Genomic DNA, 23951 nt, shown 5'->3' with positions numbered 1-23951 from the left:
GGTTTTTTTTCTTTTTTTTTTTTTTTTTTTTTTTTTTTTTTTGTAAGTTGGCTTCCTCGGGTTAGCATGTAAACTTTCATCTAAAATGCCCACCAGCCTTTTCTGGGTGCTCTGGTAAAGTTTCGTAAGGTTTTCGCTCTGCCCCAAGGTGCTCTCCTACAAACCACAGCCTCAGCACCCTGTCTGGGGACAGCCCAGGCCCTGGGTCCTGCCGGGAGGGTCCCAAGGGCAGGAGGGAGAGCACCCAGCCCAGCCCTGATTGCCCGCAGAGCGATGCTGCGTCCTCCAGCACGACCAGCCTGGCCGGGCAAGCGCACACCATTGCCAGTCACATCTCAACCCTGCTTCTCCCATTGACATTTTTGGTCCATTTTATCTGATTCTGTGCCTCTACCTTTTTAATAGCTTTTTCCTTCAGTCTCTGCAGAGCCAAAACAGAAACAGCACTTCATACACCAGAGAGCACTGGTAACCTGTTTACATTTAAAACGTCACCCACATTTCCGAGGCAAAACAACGAGCATTCATCTTGTCTCTTCCACAAGCAGTGAAAAAAGTGTGCCGGGAACAAGGTCCTTGTTTCCAGCAAGCTCCACCTGTGTGGCTCCTTGGTGAAGGACCTGAATAACCCAAACTGGCTTCCTTTTACACAAAGCAGATGTTAAACAGAAACCAGCTGCCTGCTTCAGACTCCAGCCCTTCCTGCAAAGCTTCTCCTCCTACCACCACGCTGGTCTGCCATGACTCCCCAAAGGCTCTGAGGGCTCTCCCGCCAAAATTACAGCAGGCTGTAACCCCAGCGGAGCTCTGGTCAATCTGCCTCTTTGTAAGCAAATAAGGGTAAATCCCAGCACAGGTTGTGGGTTTGGTTTTTTTTCTAGATGCCTGATCTGATTCTGGAGCCATCAGCTAGATATTAACCAGAAATAGGAATTAAATAGGATCCTGTATTCACAGCAAGTTTCTTTTTGCATACTGCACTCCATGGTTCAAGATATGCTCAAGAATGAATCTCAGGCCGGTACTTCCATAATGCTGTTCGTTCACCATTACCAACGACACCAAGCATTAGGAAAAACAGTAAAATATTACCTTCATTTATCATTTGTACAGTCTTACCTGTATTGTGAAATTGGTATTTATATTTTATAATACCAGTATTATAAAATGAGAACTGTCACACGTATCTATTTTGTCTTCCTGTACGAGGCTCTAAACTGTTCCCCTGGACTGTTACACACCTAGTATACACCACAAGCTTACAGAGGACAGATGTCACCTTGAGGTTTGACATCAGATGTCCATTCGCAATAACCGCAATTGAGATCTGGTTAAACATTTGGTTTAAGCTAAATTCAGAGCACACCAGGTGCTGTTCGTGTAAGAAACAGAGAGCTTAGGCTTGGTATTTTATCAATGCTCTGACAAAATAACCAATTTACAGTACAGTTTTGAGGTACTAGTTTAAAACACGCTGTTTACTCAGACTAATGAAATGGACGTGTTATTTAGATCACAGTTAGTCATTCCTGAAAATCCAGTCTGGGTGAGAAAAACATATGGTACTAACTGGTATTAATCAACTGAAAATGGTTACATTCCAAATTTCATATGCATTTCATTGGTTTAAGAGCTAAAGAATTTGAAGACAGTACTTCATTTAGATCACAAACTCTTCAGGTTGAGCAATACACCATACACCGATTGGAAATGAAAATACTAATTGTATTTCTGTATTAAAGGACTGGCACAGCTTTGTCTGTGTCTGGTTTTAGTCAGGTAGATTCCTGCCCAAATTACAGCAGTATGTGGAAATAATTGAGTTTCCTTTCCTGAGCAAAGGTGCGATGTTCAGGATAAAGCTGAAGGCAGCGTCAGTGTGCCTTGGGCAGGACTCTGCACCGAACCAGCTCATACTTCGCATGCTCTCATGTAAGCAACTCACCTCAGCCCGAAGAGTGATCATTCACTTGTGGCATGTAAAGCGCTTTTAAAGAATAAAACATTCAATTTCTGAGCGACACATAAAATCATAAAGCATGCACAAAGGTAGGGAAAAGGAAGTCCGTCTACACAACATGCACTAAATGCAGTATTACAATATGAACAAGTTACCCTGAAAGCAGTCATAAAGGTTAGCCCTAAGAAACAGAGAAAAAAAAAAATTGATGAAACAGTCCTTCAGATTTTCTGAATTTTACATGTTTCACAAGAGATTCTGATAAAACTTTGTTGTAAGCTGTTTAACATAACTGCACATTCTAATATTTCAGAAAAATTAGTATAGTCATTTTATACAATAAACTTTGCAATTTTTCTAAACCACAATATTTTGCCTTATTTTTTCCATTAACTAAGTACCCGCGAATCACACTCTACCAGAAAATAGACAAAACTTGAAAAATGTTTGTCACTTTTTTAAAAGTCTGTTTATTTTTTAACTAAAATGAGTCAGCCATTAAAAATGCAAACTGTTTAGAGATGAACATCATAGAGGATGACGCTTCCAAATAATGAATGTCTGTCTTGTCCATGCTGTTTTGGGGATGCATGTATCATCAACACAGAGACAGGTTTTCACTGAAGGTCCTGAATGCAGTTTACAAAGGGAAGTGTCATATCTGCTTGTGATAGATTATATTCCTCTAATGTAAAAGGCTAAATGCTAGCTACTGTGAAGAGAAGGAATTAGCCTAAAATGATCTCTCTCTATAAATTCTTTTCTTCTAAAACAAAGAAATTTGAATGCCGGCCAAAGCCCTTTAGGAAAAAACAATTTCACGGGAGGCAATACTAACGGTGGCAAACAGCATCTTTATGCTAACATTTTACTTTCAAGCACGTAATGTTACTTTGAGAACTGTGTTTTTGCCTTCTCAAAGTCATAAGAAAGTATAACTACACCATCCACCTCATTTCTGGTCATGCCTTTGTCTGCTAACAGTAAAATGACACCAAAGGCTCTATGCCTGTGCTCTGTCTACCAAGTGAAAGGTACAGCTTTCACGTAAACAACACACCTGGATATCAGCAAAAGCCTGTGGCACATTTCCTTACGTGTGTGGTTTAAAACTATCAAAAACTCAGATAAAATGAAATCTACATTTCTTTAGTATACTTGGTTAGTATGCTGCACGACTAAAAGAAATACCATACAGTCTTGAAACTTACAACATTCAATCTGAACACATGCTAATGTAGCTGCAAGCCATAATGAACAGATTTTAATTTCTTTAATACAGCGCTAGACTATTTAATGCTGCAGTAAGAAAATCAATGTGTAGTTAACACCAATCAAAAACGGATGACAAAGGTTACATCAAGCTGAAAGATAGTATTTAATTCTGATGGCACTTTTAGGGGATGACAAACTCTTGCAGTACATACATGCAATATAAAAGTAAAGTTAAAAGGCTCAAATCCTGGAGGATGTACAGGCATATGTTTTCCAGGGAGCATTTTCATAATTTTTGGCCTTCACATATACTTTCTTCAGGCTGTAGAGTATTTTTGCTTTAACCTACCACTCATCTTCAGAGCTTCAGTCAAGACTGAATCATCATCACAGCTCACTGCCAGCGACATTAGATGGGAGGACTCCACCAACCTCCTGCTCCTAAATTTCTTTCTCCTATCAGGACACTTGGAGAATCTAAAATAATTTCTGAACGTAAACCTTCGTTGTTCAGTAGCAAATTGAGCTGAGCCACCTACCCTCAGTATCTGCTAGCTCTGCATGGAGTACTTTATGTTACTGAGTTGCAAACATTGAAGAAGGAAGACTGAAGATATTTTGATGACATTGTATTTTCCCAGAAACAGGTGATAAAATACCATGTTTAGACTGACTCCGGGTCAGCCTTTGAATTGAGAAAGACATAATCAGCCTTCAAAGAAGAAATTCCTTAAATTCTCCAGCAATCTCAAAACCCCTCACAAACATATGCTGTTCTACATGAACACCTTGGCCCAAAGGTGGTGCTTTTTTACATCCCGTGCAGTCTTACTTTCAACAGTCTATCTGCAAAGAGTTTAAATTAGTTCAAAATCTAGCCACCTTTTTTCCTAGTGTTAAAACTTTGATCATGATCATACTGTTCCAAAACTATCTTGTAATAGAAGCCTTACTGCCTTTTTTTTAATTATTTGTCACCAGTTAGAATCCACCCTTACTGTTTCTACTTCGCTGTATTTAGAAGTGTGAAATTATCCAGGTTTGTGATTTAGAGGAAAAAACAACATTAAAGAAAAAACTTAAGATTTTAAAAACTCTTCTTAAAATATCAAGTCATGAATTTCATACTCATGATCCGTTCTTTCATAAGGTCTTACAAGCAATTACAGAAGTCCCTTTTTTAGGACTTATTTTGCATTTGCTGGTTAATTCCATACAATCTTTATCAGTATGCATTCTCTGCACTGTTGTCATGTGGATAAAGAGAAGAACAGGAGCTGTTATTGTCTAACTTGACACCAAAAGCAATCTTCTATCTGACCTATAGATCTAATAGGCTATAAATAAGCTGTGCAGGGAACCAGTACAAAACAGTATATTCCTACAAAAAGAATATGGGCTGCAGAGTACAATTGACTAGAGTAAGGTTTGTTTAACTAATTAAGTGTTACCATGCTGTGGACTGACTTCCTATTTTGCTGAAAATGGCTTCCTCTGCTCTGAAACATTATTAAAAAAAAAATAAAATCCTAGAGCTGCTTTCTCACTACCAAGTCAAGTCATTGGCTATCATTTCCTTAGTTTTCTCTTTTACTTTGAGACTAACTAGTTCTCTAGGTTCCTGCTGGGGGAGTAAGGTGAGGTGGCCCACCAAGCACTGCAGATTTGTCTTTTATGGCAATTTTAAATCTTTGGGAATACTAGTTCCTAGTGACATCACAGATGTGTGCAAGGCTGGCACTACCCTGCCTCTCATGCTTGTCAAGAAAAACATACTTCCTTGATGAGGTCTTTGTTTTCTCAAAGGCAGTATGGAAACTTACTTCCACTCAAAATCATAAACACAGACATGTCTTGGTAATTACATGCAGAAGACAAACATAAAACACCTAATTTTTAAAAAACCCTACATCTCCTTAGCCCTTGGTAATTACAAGATTTTGAGAAACTCTTCATTTTTCTGCTCAAAACCATACTTGGGATATTTGTCTTCTTTCGCCACACAAGTTGCAGGTGCTCAGTTTTTCCAGAACTGTGGTGGCTTTAGTCATGAGAGCAGTGCAGAAATATGCAGGTTTACTTCAAGCTGAGATCCATAGCCATGACCAACATGTATTCGTCTTAGAAGAGGAAATACATTGCTTTGCATTTTTTCTTGTGACTTTCTTAGAGAACACAAAAGTATACTACATACATGCATGTGCCTTTGTGTCCCTTTAGTTCATGCAGAGTGGGCCTTTGAATGACAGGACCTCATTTTGATCTCATCGGTTACTAATGGGCCTAATTCCAATGCAAATACATCCATAGAACTAGAGTCACAGCTGATCCATGGCTCATTGGGACCAATGCAAAAGTCTGCCTGAAGTCTGATCCTGTGCCAAAGAGCCTTGTGCCAAAGTCTTAAGCTACACAAGAAGTAGGGAGAAAGAGCACGGATGTGTAAATCTGCATAAGATCCCTGGAAAGGGATCACAAAATCTGTTCCTGTAACTTAATTTCAAGGACTAAATAGTTTCAGAACCAAGAAAAATATTTTTGCTCATGTTATTACAGTAGTATTAATAAAGTGTCATATTCCAGGGCATAGGCTGATTAAAAGAAGAGGCAGAAAGGAATTTTTCCTCCTTCTCATTGTTTAGATTCCAAAACTGTGGAGATGAATTTGGGGAAAGTTCCACATACTCTTGAAGCATCAGGTATTGACTGGAATGAGATAGTGGAGTTAGTGAATTACATGTCAGCTGCGTTATGACAGATCTTATGTTTCTATGTAAGAGCACAAGGTCCCAAGCAGTCACTTGTGCGGCTTGTATTTAAGGCTGGCCCTACAGATGAGGTTCTGAGAAAGACAGTATCACTTCTCTCGAAAACAAGTGTTGATATTAAAATAAACATTTACAAGGGGAACAAACTATTTAAAGTGCCAGAATAAAGTCTTTTCAGATCTCTAATTTTTACACTTAAAATGTAATAAACACCCATAGTAAGAGATAACCAGACAGGTTTTTCCTCACCGTGTTCATAAGAATTACTAATCTATCAGTCTAGTATGAAAGCCCACTAAAAATGATACCAAACAGGCCACCTCAAGCAAATATTTCAAGCCTACAAATAGTCAGTGGCACACTTTCAAAATACTTTAAGTTCCAAACTACAAATTTTTATTATATTCATTTCTAAGTTATAATGAATTTAACAAGGACTATTACTGCCTTGCTAAAGCACACACCCATGCTTTCATAAGTAAATGAAGTCCTGGGGACTTCATGAAGTCCTGGAGATTGCTGGAGTACTGGTAGCTTATGACTGTTCTGTGCAACTCTTGCATTGTAGTTAGAAAATTCAGTTTACCACAAGGACGTATTTTAAAAAAAACAAAAAAGTGAGAGACTGGCACATCCTAAAATTATTGCTATTTTCTGAAATTGTAGATAAGCACCAATTAATGAAATTGTTTTCAAGTAACAGCTAACCTCAACGTTCTGCAACATTCACCATTTAGGTTATATTAAACATTCTATCAAGATAAACTGCATTGTTTGGTATCTGTGGAAAACATTCTAGATGCAATAAATCTGTCTTCATCTGCAGGATTACAGCATGGGTTCCTCAGTGCTCTGCAAATTTTGCCAAATGAATATGATCCTGTATTGCATGCACTTTTTTTTTTTTAAATCAGAAGAGTTGAATTAGTTTCTAAAATTATAAATAAGCCTTCTATAATTCTAATACCCACAGTGAACACAAACTCCATTTGGAGAGACAATTGCCATTCACATTATTGCAAGATTTGAGGTATTCTTGAAGAGAAAAGGCACCAGTGAAGTTGTTGGATCTGGATGTACTGAATCACAGGAATACGCTCAGTTAACATTCTTTGAGAAAAAAGACACATTTCAGTACAACTATTTTTTTCTAAATCTCTAAATTGGCTTGGCTTCAAGATGGGCACACATTCATACTGTTTGAAATCTCTCACTTCACCGTCACTGCTTCACCGTCTCTTTGGATTTTGAAAAGCATCAGTATGAATGAAGCCAGCAGGCAGGCAGCTAACTGTCATCATACAGGGAAGAAAACAAGTTTTACTTAGTACAGAAGTGGCCACAATAAAGGCAATCAGCAGGGAGAACTCATGACAGTGGTCTGAGTAGAGTGAAAAACAAACTCCCCTCCAAGTCAGAAATTTCAGCCTTTTTCCACACACAGAAGAGAAAGGGGTACGCATTTTAAAAATAAGACTTGGACAAGTATTTTGGCATCAAAGACATTCAGTATGTTATTTTGTCTCTTTGCTCAGTCATTCACGGGCTTGATGTGAAAACCATGAGTCGTTAGGAACTAACATGCCCGCTTACTTGGGCTTCCACTCCTCAGTGGTGAAGGACTGCGGCTTCGAGACAACTGCAAGACAAACAGAAAAGGAAACTCAGGTGTGCTAAAGAACTGTACCCAAGAAAGGCACCTGGGGACCCATCATCATTCAGAAAATTTGCACATGTCTGTCAGTGCAGCTCCAGTGCTACAAAGTTAAATTCAACAACTTTCTAGTTCTTCTTTCACACCCTGCACATACACTAAAAAGTGAGTCTTACCCAAAGCCTCTAACATTTTCAATATTCACATTTTAAGTTGAGGGCACCTATGTCAATTTAATAGGATGGGCTAACAAGTAGAAAAATACACATTCTTTTTACACAATATTTTAAATTATTTCTGTATCTATACCATATGCAGAACTCTGCTAAGGTTTCACATATCTTATTAGTACCACCTCAGCTCTTCCCCTCCTGCCCACCCTATACTGATTTTCTGCTCATTTGAGGCATTAGAAGGTAAATTTAGAGTACTAATTCCAAAAGGCAGGGACCATGTGCTGTATATGAACTGCAAGATGACTAAAACACTTCCAGATGATGCAATCGGTTATTCAGAATGGTACTGAAGCAAGGGGAAGTAGGGGGAAAGCATTCCCAGATCCACAGTTGATACTTCTGAGAATTTAACTATGATCTACTTCTAACACAGTATCTCCACTGATAATTATACCAGGCAATAACTATCTGTCAGTTCAGCTTCACCTCATCCCAGACCCAGCGAAGGCATTTATTCCCAATGTTAAAATGTACATGTGGCACATCAGCACTTTTAAAAGGTTGCCTACATTCTGAGTTTAAAACACTTGATGCTGTTTTTACTACAAGGATTCAGCTGGAGCTTACGTGATGAGACAGAAGAGGACTGGTGCTACGGCTGCGGCTTCTGCTTCTACTTCTACTTCTGCGAGACCACTACAAAAGAAGATTTTGACAAACCTCCTTTGAGAGGGGGCATTTATTAAAGACAGACTTGGCAAGCAGACTTGCCATGCTGGAGACAAGGCTTGAGGGCAGAGAGTAAACACAGTAAACTTTCTCCTTAGAACAGGCTCTGCCAACAGTCATACATCTGCATAATGAATATATTAAGGCAAACGGAACTATTCATCCTAAATACAGGATGAGGCACTAAAACCTGATATTTGATATACACAACTCCAGCCATATAGGGAACAATCAAGAATTTATCTTTTTAAATTTTAAAACAGTGTTTAAATGCAGTGTCTTCCCTTAACATGTTCCTTAACAAAAGTACATACCAGAGCTCCTCTTTTTGTGACTGCCTCTCCCTTCACAATTACAATATCATTTTCCATCAGAGCAGGCCATACATGATAGGCCACCAAGGCAGCTGTGAAATCAGAGTCAAAACTACGATGGTACCTGTCGAAACACAGAGCACAAGAAATGTCTGCATATAAGTGCCAAAAGATAAACATGATGCTTCAAGTCAATGCTGAAAAAAAAGCAGAATACTAGCTACAGCTCATAAACATCTTCTTGACAATATTTCTGTATCACAAAAATAAGTATTCTTTAAGTGAACCTGTAGAAGAAATGCATTTGTAGGACAGACTTAGCAGAATATACTACTTATACTGAGACACACTCCAATAAAGCCATCTCACACTTCAGAAGGCCACTAGACCATATTCTTGCATAAGGCCCACACAAGCCAGGGTTCTTGGGTCCACTGATAGATTAAATCTCCTGAGCAGCATTTTGGCAGGTATAGTCATCCCATCTTCCTGAAATATCTTTCTAAAAAAAGATCCCAATAAAGGATATTACAAAAATACTTTATATCAACTATAAAGTTGTAGCATCTTATGAGACATGAGGCAATTTTATCAGTAAGATCCTCAGATATTGATTATGAAACAGTGACTTTTTAGTTAAGAAAAATTATTTTGAAGGCCTGTTATTAACATACCAGATATATGTTACCTCCTTAAGTCTGCAATATTGGCTGAATAATACATGTCTGGTTTTGTGCGTTCAAACTCAAAACAAATACCAAATAGCTGAAATAAAAAAATAGCAATGCATCTATACATGTAATGTATATACAATAGCAATTTATATAAAACAATGTTGTAAACAGAAGCATTAAGCTCTGCATGGAGGAAGGTATAGAGTACAATAACATTTGGCCAGTCCTTTTACAGAATAGTATCACACATACATAACAGAGCTATTTTAATTTATACAAATTTTGCTCTATCTCTGTGTACCACATATATATGCCACATATTTATCTATATAGATAGAGAGATGTGTGTATATGTCTCCCACAGCAGCACATATAAACATATTACATGTATTTTTTGAAGGCCACATACATTAAGTAGGTGGAGAAAGCAACCCAAAACCATACCATCGCATTGCTGCCGCCTTAATTCAGCCAATAGCTTTGGGTATCAACTAGCTACCTGCCCAGCATTTGGACAGGATCATTAAGTAGTCAAGTATGACACTGCACTCTCCTGTTGAAGGGCTACTTTTATCTTCTCTATTGCTCTCCTTGGCTTCTCAAGCTCTTCCCCATCTGGGTTCTATTCTATTTCAAATTATTATTAGAAACCTCCTTTTTGGTGTGGCTTTTCTTGCCTTTGAGAGCAATTTTTTTGGAGTTATCAATCTCATTAGTTTTCTTGAAGGCATGGAAGTACCCTACAGTTCTCTGCCAGCTAACAAAGCAGCCAGCCTTGACCCTTGACCCTACGGAAAAAAGAACAATGATGTTATGGTGTGCATTTTTTAAACAAAATTTCCATTTTAAAAGGCATTTTTCATTTTGCTCAGCTCTAAACCAGAAGAGATAGGAATGTACTAAGATCCATATGTTGCACAGCAGCCACAGCTTGGAGGTCACGGCACACATGTTGATGATTCTGGTATCAGACACCAACTGCCAGATCTCAGTAAACATGACTTTTACAAAATGGGCCAGAAAGGAGGAACAAAGATGCACACATCTTATAAACACTGGAGGCAGATAGAGACTAAATAGGGAAAAGAAAGCTGACAACAATTTTCCTCTTAAAGGATAAATTAAATATGCCCTAGAGACTGAAGTTTATCCAGAAAATCGCTCTGCTGTTCATTAAAAAAAAAGCTGTTAACACTGGTCTACATACTGGCATTTATACACCATCATAAAGACAAACCAAATTCACTACAGACTGGGACTATTTGCCCCAAATAAATGTTTAGCGTTAATCTTAAACGTTTATATTAATTAAGAAGTAGACTATACAACTTGATGGGGTTTTTTTATCAGTAAGAATCTGACCAAAAATAAAGAATTCTTACCTGATCTCACTGAAGAGTTCTCCATCAGTACCAAAGGCAATATCAAGAGGAGGAACAAGTGTCTGCATTGAAAAAGCCACACGGCACAACTCTCGAATCAAAGTGCTGATCACAATGAAATCAATTTCTGGTGGAAATGAAATCTTTGGGTTGATGTTCATGGAGCGAATTACTTCCTGAAAATAAACACAATTAAGTAATTTGAGCTCACTAACACTTTTATTCATGGGTAAGTATGGAAATATACCCTCTCAAATACGCCTCTCAGCTTTCTACATTTAAAAATCAGTACAAGAAGCTCCAGCAATGTTGTCTTAGGCTATTTCAGAAAACACTAGCTTCAGAAAGTATGTGCTGTTATTTTAGAAATAAAGTATGAGCTATATCATTGACATCCATCTTAGGAGGGAAATGCAGTTTTTCAGCAGAGCATAGAATTTCAGAAAAATATGAAATTTAGCTTACATTTATTTGATTAAGACAGATTATCTTGCAGAAAATATTATTCTGGAAGACAGAGACATTCTAGTCACTGGCAAATAAAACAAGGGATTTCTGGGCCATATCACAATATTATTTTGGAAAATAAACTACTACAAGACACAAAATCCATGCAATAAACTTTTTTCCTTCTTCAGATTACAGTGCATTTCTAGTTTACACACTCCAAAGTTATTAGCTACTGAAATAGATCAGCACATCACTTCCCCACTGCCCATGACTTACGTTGACACTGGCTTGAACATCATACAGATCCTCATGGCGAACTATATAATCCAGGACAGTGTCTTCAAGTGACTCAGGTCCCGAGTGACCTAGAGACAGAGTCTCTCTTACACGTATTTTGAACTGCCTGTAGGCCATCTTTGCTGCATGAAAAGATTCCTGCAAACATAAAGAACATCTAGTTACATTCAGGAGACTGAGATTAATTTTTTATCAATTATCTGAGAGGATGAACTTAACCCAGTATCATCTTTGTAAGGAGGAATATAAAACACTGCAGTAAAAGTGAAAGTTAAAAATAGTACTCATCTGGGAGGACTTCTCTGATTAAAATCAAGTGTGATTTATTTGCAGAAGAAGAAAAGCTACCCACCTAACCTTCTATTTTTATGTAGGATTCCATCACACACCCACGATCAATAGAATCACAGAGCAGAACTCAGTAATAGCATTTTATGTGCCATAGCCTAACATGTCAGACAGGAGCACCTCTTGCCTGTTGGGAAGAAGGGTTGAATTGGAGAATGTGAACTGAATGACAGCTGTGGGAAAAAGACTTCAGTAAGTTAAATGTGTGATCACACACATTAAGAGATACACCGTCTCTCTGACACAGGTATGTACTACATCAATTTTATAGAAAAGAAGACTAAGCACAGAAAAATGAAGACAAGTTTCTTCAGATTGAGGTCATAGTAAATGTGAGGTATCTAGGTAATTTCAAGGGACCCAATAAAGCTATAAAAGCACACAGGTACAGGCAAGAGAGAAGCACGATATGGAAAGATTTTTAGCTTTCTAAAATGTAGTATTCCCAAATGAATTCATCTAAATGAGGTGGTGGTGTTCAGTGCAGGCATCATCTACCTTTCAGAGCCATTCAGTTGTCTTATGTGCCCCTTTTAGCACTGTACTGTAGATTACTGATCCTGTTCTATTGTTGGGACAGGACAATCAGAAAAGGACACCAAATTGAGAGTTCAATGTAAAATTGTGATGGAAAGAAAGGAAAACCAAAAGAGAAAAAAGTTTTCTTCTTCATACTTCACAAAAATGCTAATTTACACACAATTTAATCCAATGCAGCCATAATATTTTGTAAAACACTTCTGGCCTGTAAAATAAGAATTATTTTTTTCCTTACCACAGCTGCAATGTATATTATCCTCTGCACCATCTCCACGTCACTGATGTATGTCTTCAAAAGGGTCTCTGCATCCAAGCGTTCTTGAGCATAAATGTCACCAAAGCGAGCCACCAGGCAGGCACGACGCGAAGCATTTGTACGCCTGGCTCGGCCTGGTGAGCAGCTCCTCAGGGTAAGTGGACTAGGTGACTTGCTCTCACTGTGCCTTGGGGAAGGAGAGCGGCTCCGTGCAAGCCTATGACAGACATATAAAGAAGCGTGAGGTCACTTCACCATCCTCAGATGCTTTTGCCTTGTGCACAGAATTTTGTGTCAATTTAGCTATTACCAGGGTAAGCTGAGATTTTGAGCCAATATAATTAAAGAAGTATAGCTGCAGCTGGTTAGTCTACTATGAAGGCATTTGTGTCAATACATTTTATGGGCTAGAGCCTTAACAATAAAATTAAAGTAATTTCTGAAGTGTGTACAGCCAAGCACTTTGTTCTGGGGAAACACACTTTTAACTAGTAACACTTTGGAGATTTGTTCCTCTTTTAGTACCACTGGAGAGTTGTAAAGTCAAACAAGTGAGAATATAACAACAAGTTATGTAATGGTACAGTATTCAAAGAGGCTTTATAAACAACAAAAAGAAATAACCATCTCTTTTTACCCCATACAGCTGCTTTCAATATATTTTGTAAAGCTGCTATCTTTGCTGTTTCGCTGAACTTAACATAGCTGCCTGAAATTAAAACTTTTGGGCACTAGGAGAAATCATTTAAAGAGTTTATGTTCCTTCACAACAAAGTACAAAAGCATAGCTTTTGTTTATACTTCAATTTCAAATGAGGAGGGAATTCATGCTACCTAACATGAACAATTTCTCCGATTCAATGACTTCTGTGAACACCTCTACCTGCTCTGAAGAACAGATTTTTGGGCATCCAGGATAGAAATCTCATCCCGCAGTATTTGAATCTGCTGCTCATAGTCATTCAGACGATCTAACTTCCTCAGGACGTCCTTCTCCTGGGCACGGGAATTCTTCAGACTTAACCACACAGAATAAAGTCAGTTACAAGATGTCCTTCTACCAATGCAAATCATCCTTCAATTAATCCTCATCATCACACAAAAAGAACAGAAAAAAAAAATATTGAGCAAGCTCCTTATGCTGAAATACAGGGAAATCAAGAATGCTTTAAAAAAATCATACTCCAAAGCATACTCTTAATTACACTTTAAAAATGTAAAGCTGTACTGTGGCAGAAGACTGGATACACTACACTTTATGTTACAGGAGAGATCACTGGTTAACATTTGGTGTCCTTGTGCTAGCTCAGATGATAAGGTCTAAGAAAGTGGTTTCTTTCTCATATTTAAGATGTTAACTAAACAAGCTCAGTTTTCTTTCCTACAGCTTAAGACTCTAGGTATTTTCTTATATCAGGTCCTTGGGTTCTTTTCTTTGCTGGAATATATTAGTAAAAGGATATCACCAATGATGTTATTCAAGTAATATCAAAAGCTAACGATTCCTCTCCTGCTCTCCCCAACAGAAGCAGTGTTTCTTACACATTGGCAGATAACCAGTTAAGCAAGTTTATCTTCTGTTCTTTACTCTTACTTAATGTTAGAAACTATCCCAATATCTCTGCTTTCCCTCCTAACACAGGTACTACTGTTGTTTTCCTCTTTAAAAAAAAAAAAAAATTAAAAAGCTTTCTCTTCATTTTGGAGGCAATCAGTCTGTCCTTCCTTTTCTCTACTGAAGTACGCTGGTGAGATTTTTGAGGATCTGAACCAATGAAACCTGGAACACCTATCAATTGACAAGCTTCCTGTTCCAACTTTTTAAGGAGCAGGTCAACTGAGAGGACAACAGGTAGTAAGGCCAGCACATCTGCTAAGGTTCTTCCCTGGGTAGGAAAAGCTGCAGACACTATTACAATCCCACAGACACCCTTAGTCAGCTCCTCCAGCAAGTACTTCTAGCAGAGTAGTAGTTAAAGAGGGCTAAAGAATTCTAATATAAAGAACAACTGGGAAGGGAGATTTGGGAAGACGAGTTCTAGAAATAGAGATGTGGGAAAACCATTATGTACCAAAAAAAAAAAAATATATATATATGAAAAACACACCTATATAGTATACAACACACTAGTCAGGCTTTCCTTAAATTGCCATGATAGACAATGTGGTGTTAATAACTATCCAACACAAAGGATAAAAAAAAGTAAATCATTTCACTTCTGTATTATTTTCTTTTTGTTATTTATCCCTATTCACATGGGGATTTTTCAGAAATTTTTAAAGCGATTTTTATGGTCTTTATGTCACTGCTGTGAGATCCAGAAAGCTTCCATCTTTTCGTCATGACAGCAGATAACGATTACAAATACAACCAGATGCTTAATTATAGGTCTGCCTTCATAAAGAAAGGAGGAGGGGGGGAAAAAAACACCACAAAACAAAAAAACCACCAAAACCACCAAACAGGAGAGCACATGACAGATCGAAACAGCAGAAATACCTGCATCTTTCACTGTTCATCACAAGTCATATGGTAAGTCACAAAAGAAAAGCCACCACTGAAAATGAATGTTTCTTTCTTTGTAAGTAAAACTAAATACCAAAAGGAAAAAAAACTTTGACAGACACATTTATGAATTACCAATGCTGACTTTTATAAGCCTTAACACTAATCCTTTCCATGCTAATTAAATCTATGCAGTATTCAGAGTTTTCCCTGGTTTATTGTTCATTCACTCTACTGCTAAATATTAATCTGAAATGAAGACAGTATTATAATCCTTCTGTTAAGTTTAAAGAAATGTAGATGCTACAAAAAAAAATAATGGGAACAAACAAGGCAAAATATAGTTCTTAGAAAAATCAGAATAGTTTTTATAACCCAGTTTTATTTTAAGGTTCTAACTAGTGTTTTAAACTCCACCATCTAACGATTTAAAAATAAAATAGGCATCTTCAAAGAGTTTCCCAGGAGGAACAAGAGTCTTGAGAATTTGTGTCAAGTATCTGCTTAATGCTGTTTTGATAAAGAAGCCCACTGCTACTCTCCAGTTCCAAATAATTCATTAACGATAAAGTCCCTCACAGCTCCCCCAGTCCTTGGGCTAAGCTCAACTCATTCAGTCAGATTGCCTTGAAATTCAAGGCAAGAACAACTCCACCTGTGTAATTTTTGGCCAGATGCCTGTTTAACCTATTTTTAAGAGCCCCCTGCAACAACACCACTACAAGGTCTGGAGGTAACCGATTCAAGCTACTATATTGGCTGTTATTAATTACAACCATGAAATTTCTTCCTGCCAATCTATGTAACAGGTCCTCCATACAGCAGGTCAAGAAAGAAAAATCCTCTTGACCTCGTTTACTTCAAAGTGAGCTGTCTGGCTTTAAGTTTGATTGGACCTTGGCATGAGTCTAAGCACCTTAGTGGCAAATTACCATTTATAATAGTACCAATAGGATTGTGTTCAGTCTGCATATAACAACAGTTTTTAGTACACTTTATTTTTTGTCTTCCCTGGAAGAACTTCCAATTACTTTTAAATGTTGATTGTTATTCACTTTAAAAAAATTGTATTTTCTTTCATAATTCTGCAGCAAATAGCTACATCCTGTTATAATTAATATCTTGATATAACAAAAGCTTATACTGACTATAAAATTTAATTATATTGAGTCTAGACCACATTTGCTCTAACAGCCCAGGAGACTGAAATATCTTGCAAAACATGCTTTGATTTAAGTATGCAAGACAGACTATAGGCAAGAGGAATGAGATCATCAGCTATTCCAAAAGTCTCAAAAAACAAGTTTACAGACAAATATGCAAAGGGCAGGGCTGGCAAACTGTTCCTTGTTAATAAAAAAAAAATAATAATAATCCTGCCCTAAGTGTCATAGATCAGTCCAGACCTCACTTTCTCTACTTTCAGAAGGATTATGGTTTTGACAGACAGGTGAAGACTAGGCAAATCTGATTTCACCCAACTAAAAGGGTTCAAATTTTGAAAAGCTGATTCGCAGAACATGAAAAATAGCAACTTTCCTTCAATCAAAAGTTGGAACGCCCAGGCAGAAGATGCAAATGTAGACTACCAACTAACCTGAGAGTGAACATGAACCATAAGTATGTGGAGATTACAGAATTCCTGAATTCATGGGAAGACACAAATGTTTTATTCTTCTGTCAGTAGTACAAATGGCAACATGAATTTCTGTCCAGTCTGCATGAAGACCCACACATACGAATTGTGCGATGCTTTATTCCCTACTAATACTTCTAATCAGGAAGACGGCAGTCAGGTTATATCTAAGAATCAAGGAGTTACATGAGCTACTTTTCACCCAACAAATCAAATGAACCCATTTTATGGGAATAGGAGTTTATACCCCAGGTAGCCATCCAAAAAAACTAAAATCCAAAGTGATCAACACTTGCTAGGAAAATCCATGGATGAAATCTGACAATTAACATTATTCTAGATGCAATGGTAAACATCCAGAGATGAACAAGTGATATTCAGCTTCATATTATAAGTAGAAGCTCTAATGGCCTGAGGTTTATTTGTTTGCTTATCTTTATCAGGAGAAGCTCATCCTCTCAGTTGTCCTAAAAGGCAAGATAAACTCATGGACAGTTATGTCCTTTCCTACAGTGTAAGCAGCAAAGTCAAGTTTCCTCCATTTTTAAGAGCAGCACTGTTATTCAACTGAAAGGCTATAAGCATTTATTTAACAAGTATAACTAACTATATTTCTGTTGTTGAAATGTCAGTTATCACAAGAATTCACACGCTGTTGGAATTCATTTCAACGACCTTTGTATTTTTTTTCCTGATAATATAACACACTAAAAAAACCAAACCAAACAAACAAAACAAAAAAAAAGAGAGAGACATGGGCTATATTTCATAACAGTGAAGAATTATTACTGCTTCTAGAACTGCCTGTAGGCCAAGCCACAAAAGGAAATTAGTTTTAAGGACCCCTGTATTGAAATGGAAAGGTAGGTCCCCAGCTGCACCCTTACTGATCCAGATTAGCTTCCCAGATGTGACTAACACACTTAGAAACTCAAAAAATATTTTTAAACCAGAGATGCTGACATTAACCATAGACATTACTTCTGTGCAGACAGGCAAAAGGATCTGGCAAAAAATGGTCTAAAATAAAAAGCTATATAAAGAACTTTATCTTAAGATAGGCAGACCAAAGTGTCTTTTATTTAACACACATGCTACTTCCAAGAGCACCATAGCAAAGAGCAAACAATGGTTTCCAGCTATATTCAGAATATGGCTCTTTCCTATTTAACTTCATCTACAAGATTCAAATGCTATTAAGCTGCTAGTTTCAAAGTAATCCTTCCTCTATCCTAAAGAAAAAAAGAAGTTCAGCCATAAGGGTTCTTCTCACATGGATCTTCTTATGCTAATTCTCTCTCTAGAACACCAAAAACAAAGCTACAGGATGTTAAGGAGCTAGACCTATTTTTTGCTATAGCACAGGACAGTGTAGAATAAACAGAACCTGCTCAGGTAAACAGACTCTGTCTCTGCATGCTGACTTTCTGCCACAAATACCCCAACATTCAATTTTTCTTATGCTGCTTTTAGCTGAACAATTTCATCTGCTGTTGCCAAAAGAGTAGTGGCTGATTTGGTCTTTGTGTCTTTAAGAGCCAACTGGGTTTTTGCCAGACTGCAAGAAAAATTAATAACCTTCATGGTAAAGAGAGATTCTACCAGAGAATTTAATATGACAAACTGACTGCTTAAGCAGACCAAGTCCATACTGCTTTAACATATGAAAACAATCACAGTGGGCTTTGTGCAGACGAACAGCTTATAAAAAGTCTTATCTGACTATGCAGTAATAGAATGATTTTGCTACAACTGATTATTTTTCGTTAAGACTCAATTCCAATTCCTCCATCAATTTCAACCACTCACAGCGTTCAGAATGACTTCACTGTCCACAGATGGGGTATCTTGGGACATGAATTCCCTTTCTCCTGCAGCTGTCCCCTCCCTGCCAATAACTACAAAATCATGACTCCGTACTGCATCACCTTGAAAGGATCAGTTCTGAAACTTTCACGCATGACTTAATCTCTGCTTGAACTACCTCTTCCCAAACCTCCACTTTCCCGATTTCTACCTTTGCAAACCACAGCCAATGCCTCTCAGACCTCACTGCACAAAGAAATGTAACCCACAAAACTGTACAAAAGCTTTACCACCAACTTCCCACTTCTTGTAGGGGCTAGCCCAAAATGACTGCCACACTCACTCCAATCTGTATTAGTGAATAACTTTCCCTGTACTTCTCACCTTGACCATCCAACACTCTTCTCCAGCTCATCAAATACTCTCTTTCTATCCACACAGGAGCATATGCCTCACCCATAAACCAACCTTTATATATACCTGAACCACAGACTGGCTGAGGTTGGAAGGCACCTCTGGAGGCCACCTTGTCCAGCCTCCCTGCTCAAGCAGGGCCACTGAGAGCCAGTTGCCCAGGACCATGTCCGGATGGCTTTTGAGTATCTCCAAGGATGGAGAATTCACAGCCTCCCTGGGCAACCAGGGAGGTGATTCCCCCCATCTAGTCCCCTTTCATGAGACTCCCCCTGCGGTATTGCATCCAGCTCTGGGGTCTCCAATACAAGAAGGACATGGGACCTGTTGGACCATAACTAATTATGACATGTTCTAGGTCTTTTGATAAGTGTTGCACTATAGCTACTCAATTGATTTTTATCAAGGTTTGCTCAGCATGCAACAGTTCATTAACTATAATTCCACTGGGATGGCAATGCACTACACAAACAAACCCCTTTTATCTAGAATACTGGCATGTCTTTCAATCCCTCTGCCAGAAGCAAAACCTACCAAGTCAATTTATGAATGCAGGTATGACTGTATCATTTGTACCTCTCTTTGGACACACACGGACAATCCAGTGCCTAAATGTATTTTGAAGCTCTGATTTTAAGCCAGAAATGAGACATTTTACAAATCTCCATCCGTATTTAGATGTCAAGAGTAAAATACGGCTTGTTGAAAAACAAAAAACAAACAAAATAAGAACAGTTCATTCCCCTACTCTTGTTGCACTTGGTCAAGCTGTAGACGAGTTGAAGTCAGTTCTTCCTGCAGTTCTTGCAGTTGAAAAGTTTGATTTGTGGCCAGCTCTCTCAGCTGCCTCTCTTTCTCAATTGAATCCTACAACGAAACACAAAAATCACACTGCTTGAATGTTCTACCTTACAGCAACGTAGCACAGCATTATTGGCAGATGTATTTCTAAATATTTCAGTAAAGACCACTTCTAAAGTAACTGAAAATAAAAGCAACTGTATATCTTCCAAAGACATAAGCAATACCCTCCAGGCACACAAATCAACACTCAATTATATTAGGAAAAACATTGACTTCTTTTCCACCTCATGATAGAGAATATAGAAGGTCTTTATATGCAGATTTACTACCTGTATACATATCATCTGAACAAAGTGTTCTTGCAGATGTGTTGCATGGGGTTTTTTTCCAGTCAGTCATCTTCTGACTAACTGCATCACCAACTCAAGTAAAGTTTTTGGGAATTCATGTACACAAAATAACAGAAGTTATTAGAACAGGGGAGGCAACTACTGTCATTCCAGAAAGCACACTACTATACATGCAGCTCTGTCTTTAGCAACCTACAGATTTACCTGATACTACTAGAATTAAATAAGTAACTGTGCAGCAGGCTTTTCTTTAAATTTTGAATGTCATGTGCAAGACAAATCCGTAACTGGTGTATCGGGTATACTGTCATTTAATAACATCATTATTTTACATCTGGGGTGTTTTTGGCAGAACCCTACTCCTGCAATACACTAGAATCTGACTCTTAAGGGATATCACTTTTCATTTGTCCTTATTTTAATTGTGAAAGATTTTGACAGAAGAGATGTAAAAAGGAGAAGTCATAGAACATGGAAACATCACTGTCAAATCTCAAGATCTTCAATATTTTCCCCTAGCCTGTATCAGCCAACATTCTTGTTTTCTTTCAAAGGACAAAGCCACAGCAGATCTGACTTTTCCACTGAACTGTTAGTACTACAACCCTTTCAGTAAATATCAAACAGATACTAATTCCAAACACCAAGTCAGGCACGTCATGGTATCATGATGGACATAAGCACCTTCTTCACATCCTGCCCCCGCTTCTGGAGATATTATAATGCTCAGATACTAAACAAAGGGGGGGGGGGTGTCTTAAAAAAAAAAATAACAGGAGCTCACAGATAAATGCATGGAGTTTATACACACCTTCAGTTTACACATGTATTTTCACACAGTGTTAGGTTTTTACTAATAGAGATATGGCATAAATGCTTCTATGACGTCTTTGCAAATGTAAATGTAGCATAATTCTTTACCTAGAAAAGGAAAGCAATACAAGAACATAGCTTTGCTTACAAAGCAAATTCCTCCATATCGTCACTCATTGTTGTGAAATAGCATAAACCCCAGAAGGCCAAAAGTAACTTTAATAACCTCTTTGATTTCCCTTTCCAATGAAACGTAAGATGAGACAAAGAAATAGCATAGGTGTCCCCATGAGAAACTAAGGACATATTTCATTAAGTAAAATCAGGGAGGGAGGCTATTATTAACAGAAAGGCATTAAAGCTCTCCTGCAGGTATAAATTCACATCTTTTTATTCCCTTTAAATACATTTTCTATGTACCTGAGTGAGAGAGATGTTGGTTTCAAAGAGCCTTCCTGAAGTAGCACAGGAAAAACAAGTCCCTAGCCATGGCAGGAGTCGAGTTTTTATTGTTTCCACACCTGCATAATGCCCGCCTAAGAAAAGACATACATTAAGAAATTGTGAGAACACTTACAGAAAGAGCCACAGCTTGACAAGATGACACACGTAAAATGTGTTAGTAATAAGACAAGGCACTGATTTACCTTCTTGAGATGTTTCATTGAGGATTGTGAAGAGCTGCCCTTGAATCTCAGAGTTCAATTCTATTATTTCACAGCATCGGTTCAGATTCTGATCACAGGAATTAATCTGTAAATTAATGTGTATTAATATATCTGCATGGATTTTCTTATTTAAAATTATTCCTGTTACGATCACGAGGGTTGGGGTTTTTTTCCCCCTATAATTACATCTTTGCAATCTTTTCTTACTTCGTCCACTAGAATACTCATCTTTAAAAGGTTCACATTGTTAACTGGCAAACAAACAAGACATCAGGGCTTCTATCACCCAGTTAATTCACTACTTGAGAAAAGTTACTCCTTTCCCCATTCATAAAGAAGATGCAACCACAAATATCTCTAAAAGAAGAATCATAATAATTGTGGATCTGTGTTAAAAATCTTTCAACACAGAGTTTTTAAAATAATAAGATATGAGATTGTTGGATGAAAAAACATATTAGTCCAAAATCTGATTTTCCATATTAGCTGAAATAATACATATAAGGCTATTATCTTGTTTTGTCAACAGCCACATGAGTTCTCCGTTCAATTTCACATGATTTTTAGGAGTTACCAACTGAACCAACTACTACTGAAGAATGGGCAAAATCCAGCATTATGCCTAGGAAACAACAGAACAGCAAAACTACACCACTTTGAGCAAGTGCAATTCTGAAAAGGAGTTGATGGGGTTAATCTGTCCAGGATGATACTGCACCTCCCAGGAGAACACATACTTCGTACCTGCTTCCTTAATCTTTATCCATAACCTGTGTATCATCTTCAGCGTAGATCACCCTCTAGCTCTTCAGGCTTTAATGACTCCATATGGTTTTTACAAGCTTCCAAAACAGCTAAAACTCCCACCCACGTCCCTCTCAGCTTGCATTTTGATTGTTGCAGCATGCTTTCCTCTGGCCTCAAGGAGCACAGTCTTACCCTGCTAACCTCCACCAGAACAGCACTGCAAAGTGCATTTTTCCAGCTCATTACAACTGACATAACACCTGTGGTGCTTCCATCTGCCAGCTCCTCCTTTTCTGCAATGGCAGCCTGAAACTGCTCATCTTCATTTCCCAAGACCTCAAAGACTACCCCCACCTCACTTATTATGGAGGGCTTAGCTCCCACTGCTGCTCAGCTCTCCCAGGGCCTACCTCCACCATCCATTTGCAAGATTTTAAAACGTATGCCTCTGTTCTCCATCCTCTGGTGTCCTCCCTGTGGTAGCTTTACCAGCAACCCCCAAACTCCTCCTTAAAACTGTCCTTTGCCATGGGTCCTGCAGAGCATTACAGTGGCCATTAATGTGCTGTAACCCCGACATTTCACGATGTAAAAAAATAACTGACTTCCCTTGAAAAGGCTGCATCTCTGCTCAGCACCTTTTCTCGCCAACCACAGCACAAGGTCGCACACAGTTGACCAAATCAACTATCAGTGTCCTGAAGCTAATGAAACCTGGGGACACAGGAGTGAGAACTCGGTCAAGATTTTCCACAGAGAAGATTCACAATTGTCAAATCTCAGATCCCTTCATCTCATCAAATCGCAGATCCCTTCATCTCAGCTTTCCCTAATGTTACGCCTTCTCTACTGCCTCCACTGTTTTGCCTCCTCAGTCTCCTGTTATCTCTTAATCCTCCACGTACCCCATTACATCCATCTGCAGCCTTCTCCTCACCCATACCCAAAACTCTTTTCTCACACCCGCCTCCCCCCTTCCAAAGCCCACCTACAGCTGCGCTGTCTTGCAGCAGACTCTCAGCTCTAACAGGTTTTCCCACCCAGGAGAGCTGGGAAGCTGGATAACCCCTTTCTCACTTTCAACACCCTTTTTCCTCACGCTTTCCTGTTTGCTGGCAGGCCGCGCGCGATTCCCTCTGCGCACACCCTCACCCGTGGTCCTTCTGCCCGTTGGCCTTTTACCACAAAACTCTTTTCTGATCCAGGCTCAGTCATTACAGCTCAAGTATCACTTTTAACCTCCCGTCCTTGCTTTCAGTGAAACTTGTCACAGGCAAAAAAAAAAAAAGAAAACAGCTGAAGCTGTGAGTGCTACAGGCACCGGGTGTTAAAATTGTGGTAAGTGGGTGCACGTGTGGGTCAACGCCCCACACCGGCCTTTTGAACCCCAAGCGGCGGCCGCTACCTGCTCCCCACCGCCGGCTGCACCGGGCTAAGGGCACCG

General features: G+C 38.5%; 1 protein-coding gene across 1 annotated transcript; it reads right to left on the bottom strand.

Moving 5' to 3' along the window:
- Positions 1-7519: 7519 nt before the first annotated feature.
- On the bottom strand, positions 7520-21845 carry SPATA18 (spermatogenesis associated 18; the record flags this gene model as incomplete). The annotated part of the gene is made up of 10 exons (XM_009700319.1): positions 7520-7582; positions 8401-8469; positions 8817-8940; positions 10873-11048; positions 11599-11757; positions 12743-12980; positions 13647-13781; positions 19874-19992; positions 21513-21628; positions 21740-21845. Coding segments are annotated over 10 exons (1305 nt in total), but the record flags the coding sequence as incomplete, so codon positions are not given.
- Positions 21846-23951: the final 2106 nt, after the last annotated feature.

The sequence above is a fragment of the Cariama cristata genome, unplaced genomic scaffold (genome assembly GCF_000690535.1).
Source record: "Cariama cristata isolate BGI_N322 unplaced genomic scaffold, ASM69053v1 scaffold6185, whole genome shotgun sequence".
NCBI lineage: Eukaryota > Metazoa > Chordata > Aves > Cariamiformes > Cariamidae > Cariama > Cariama cristata.
This window is presented reverse-complemented; position numbering and strand designations above follow the sequence as displayed.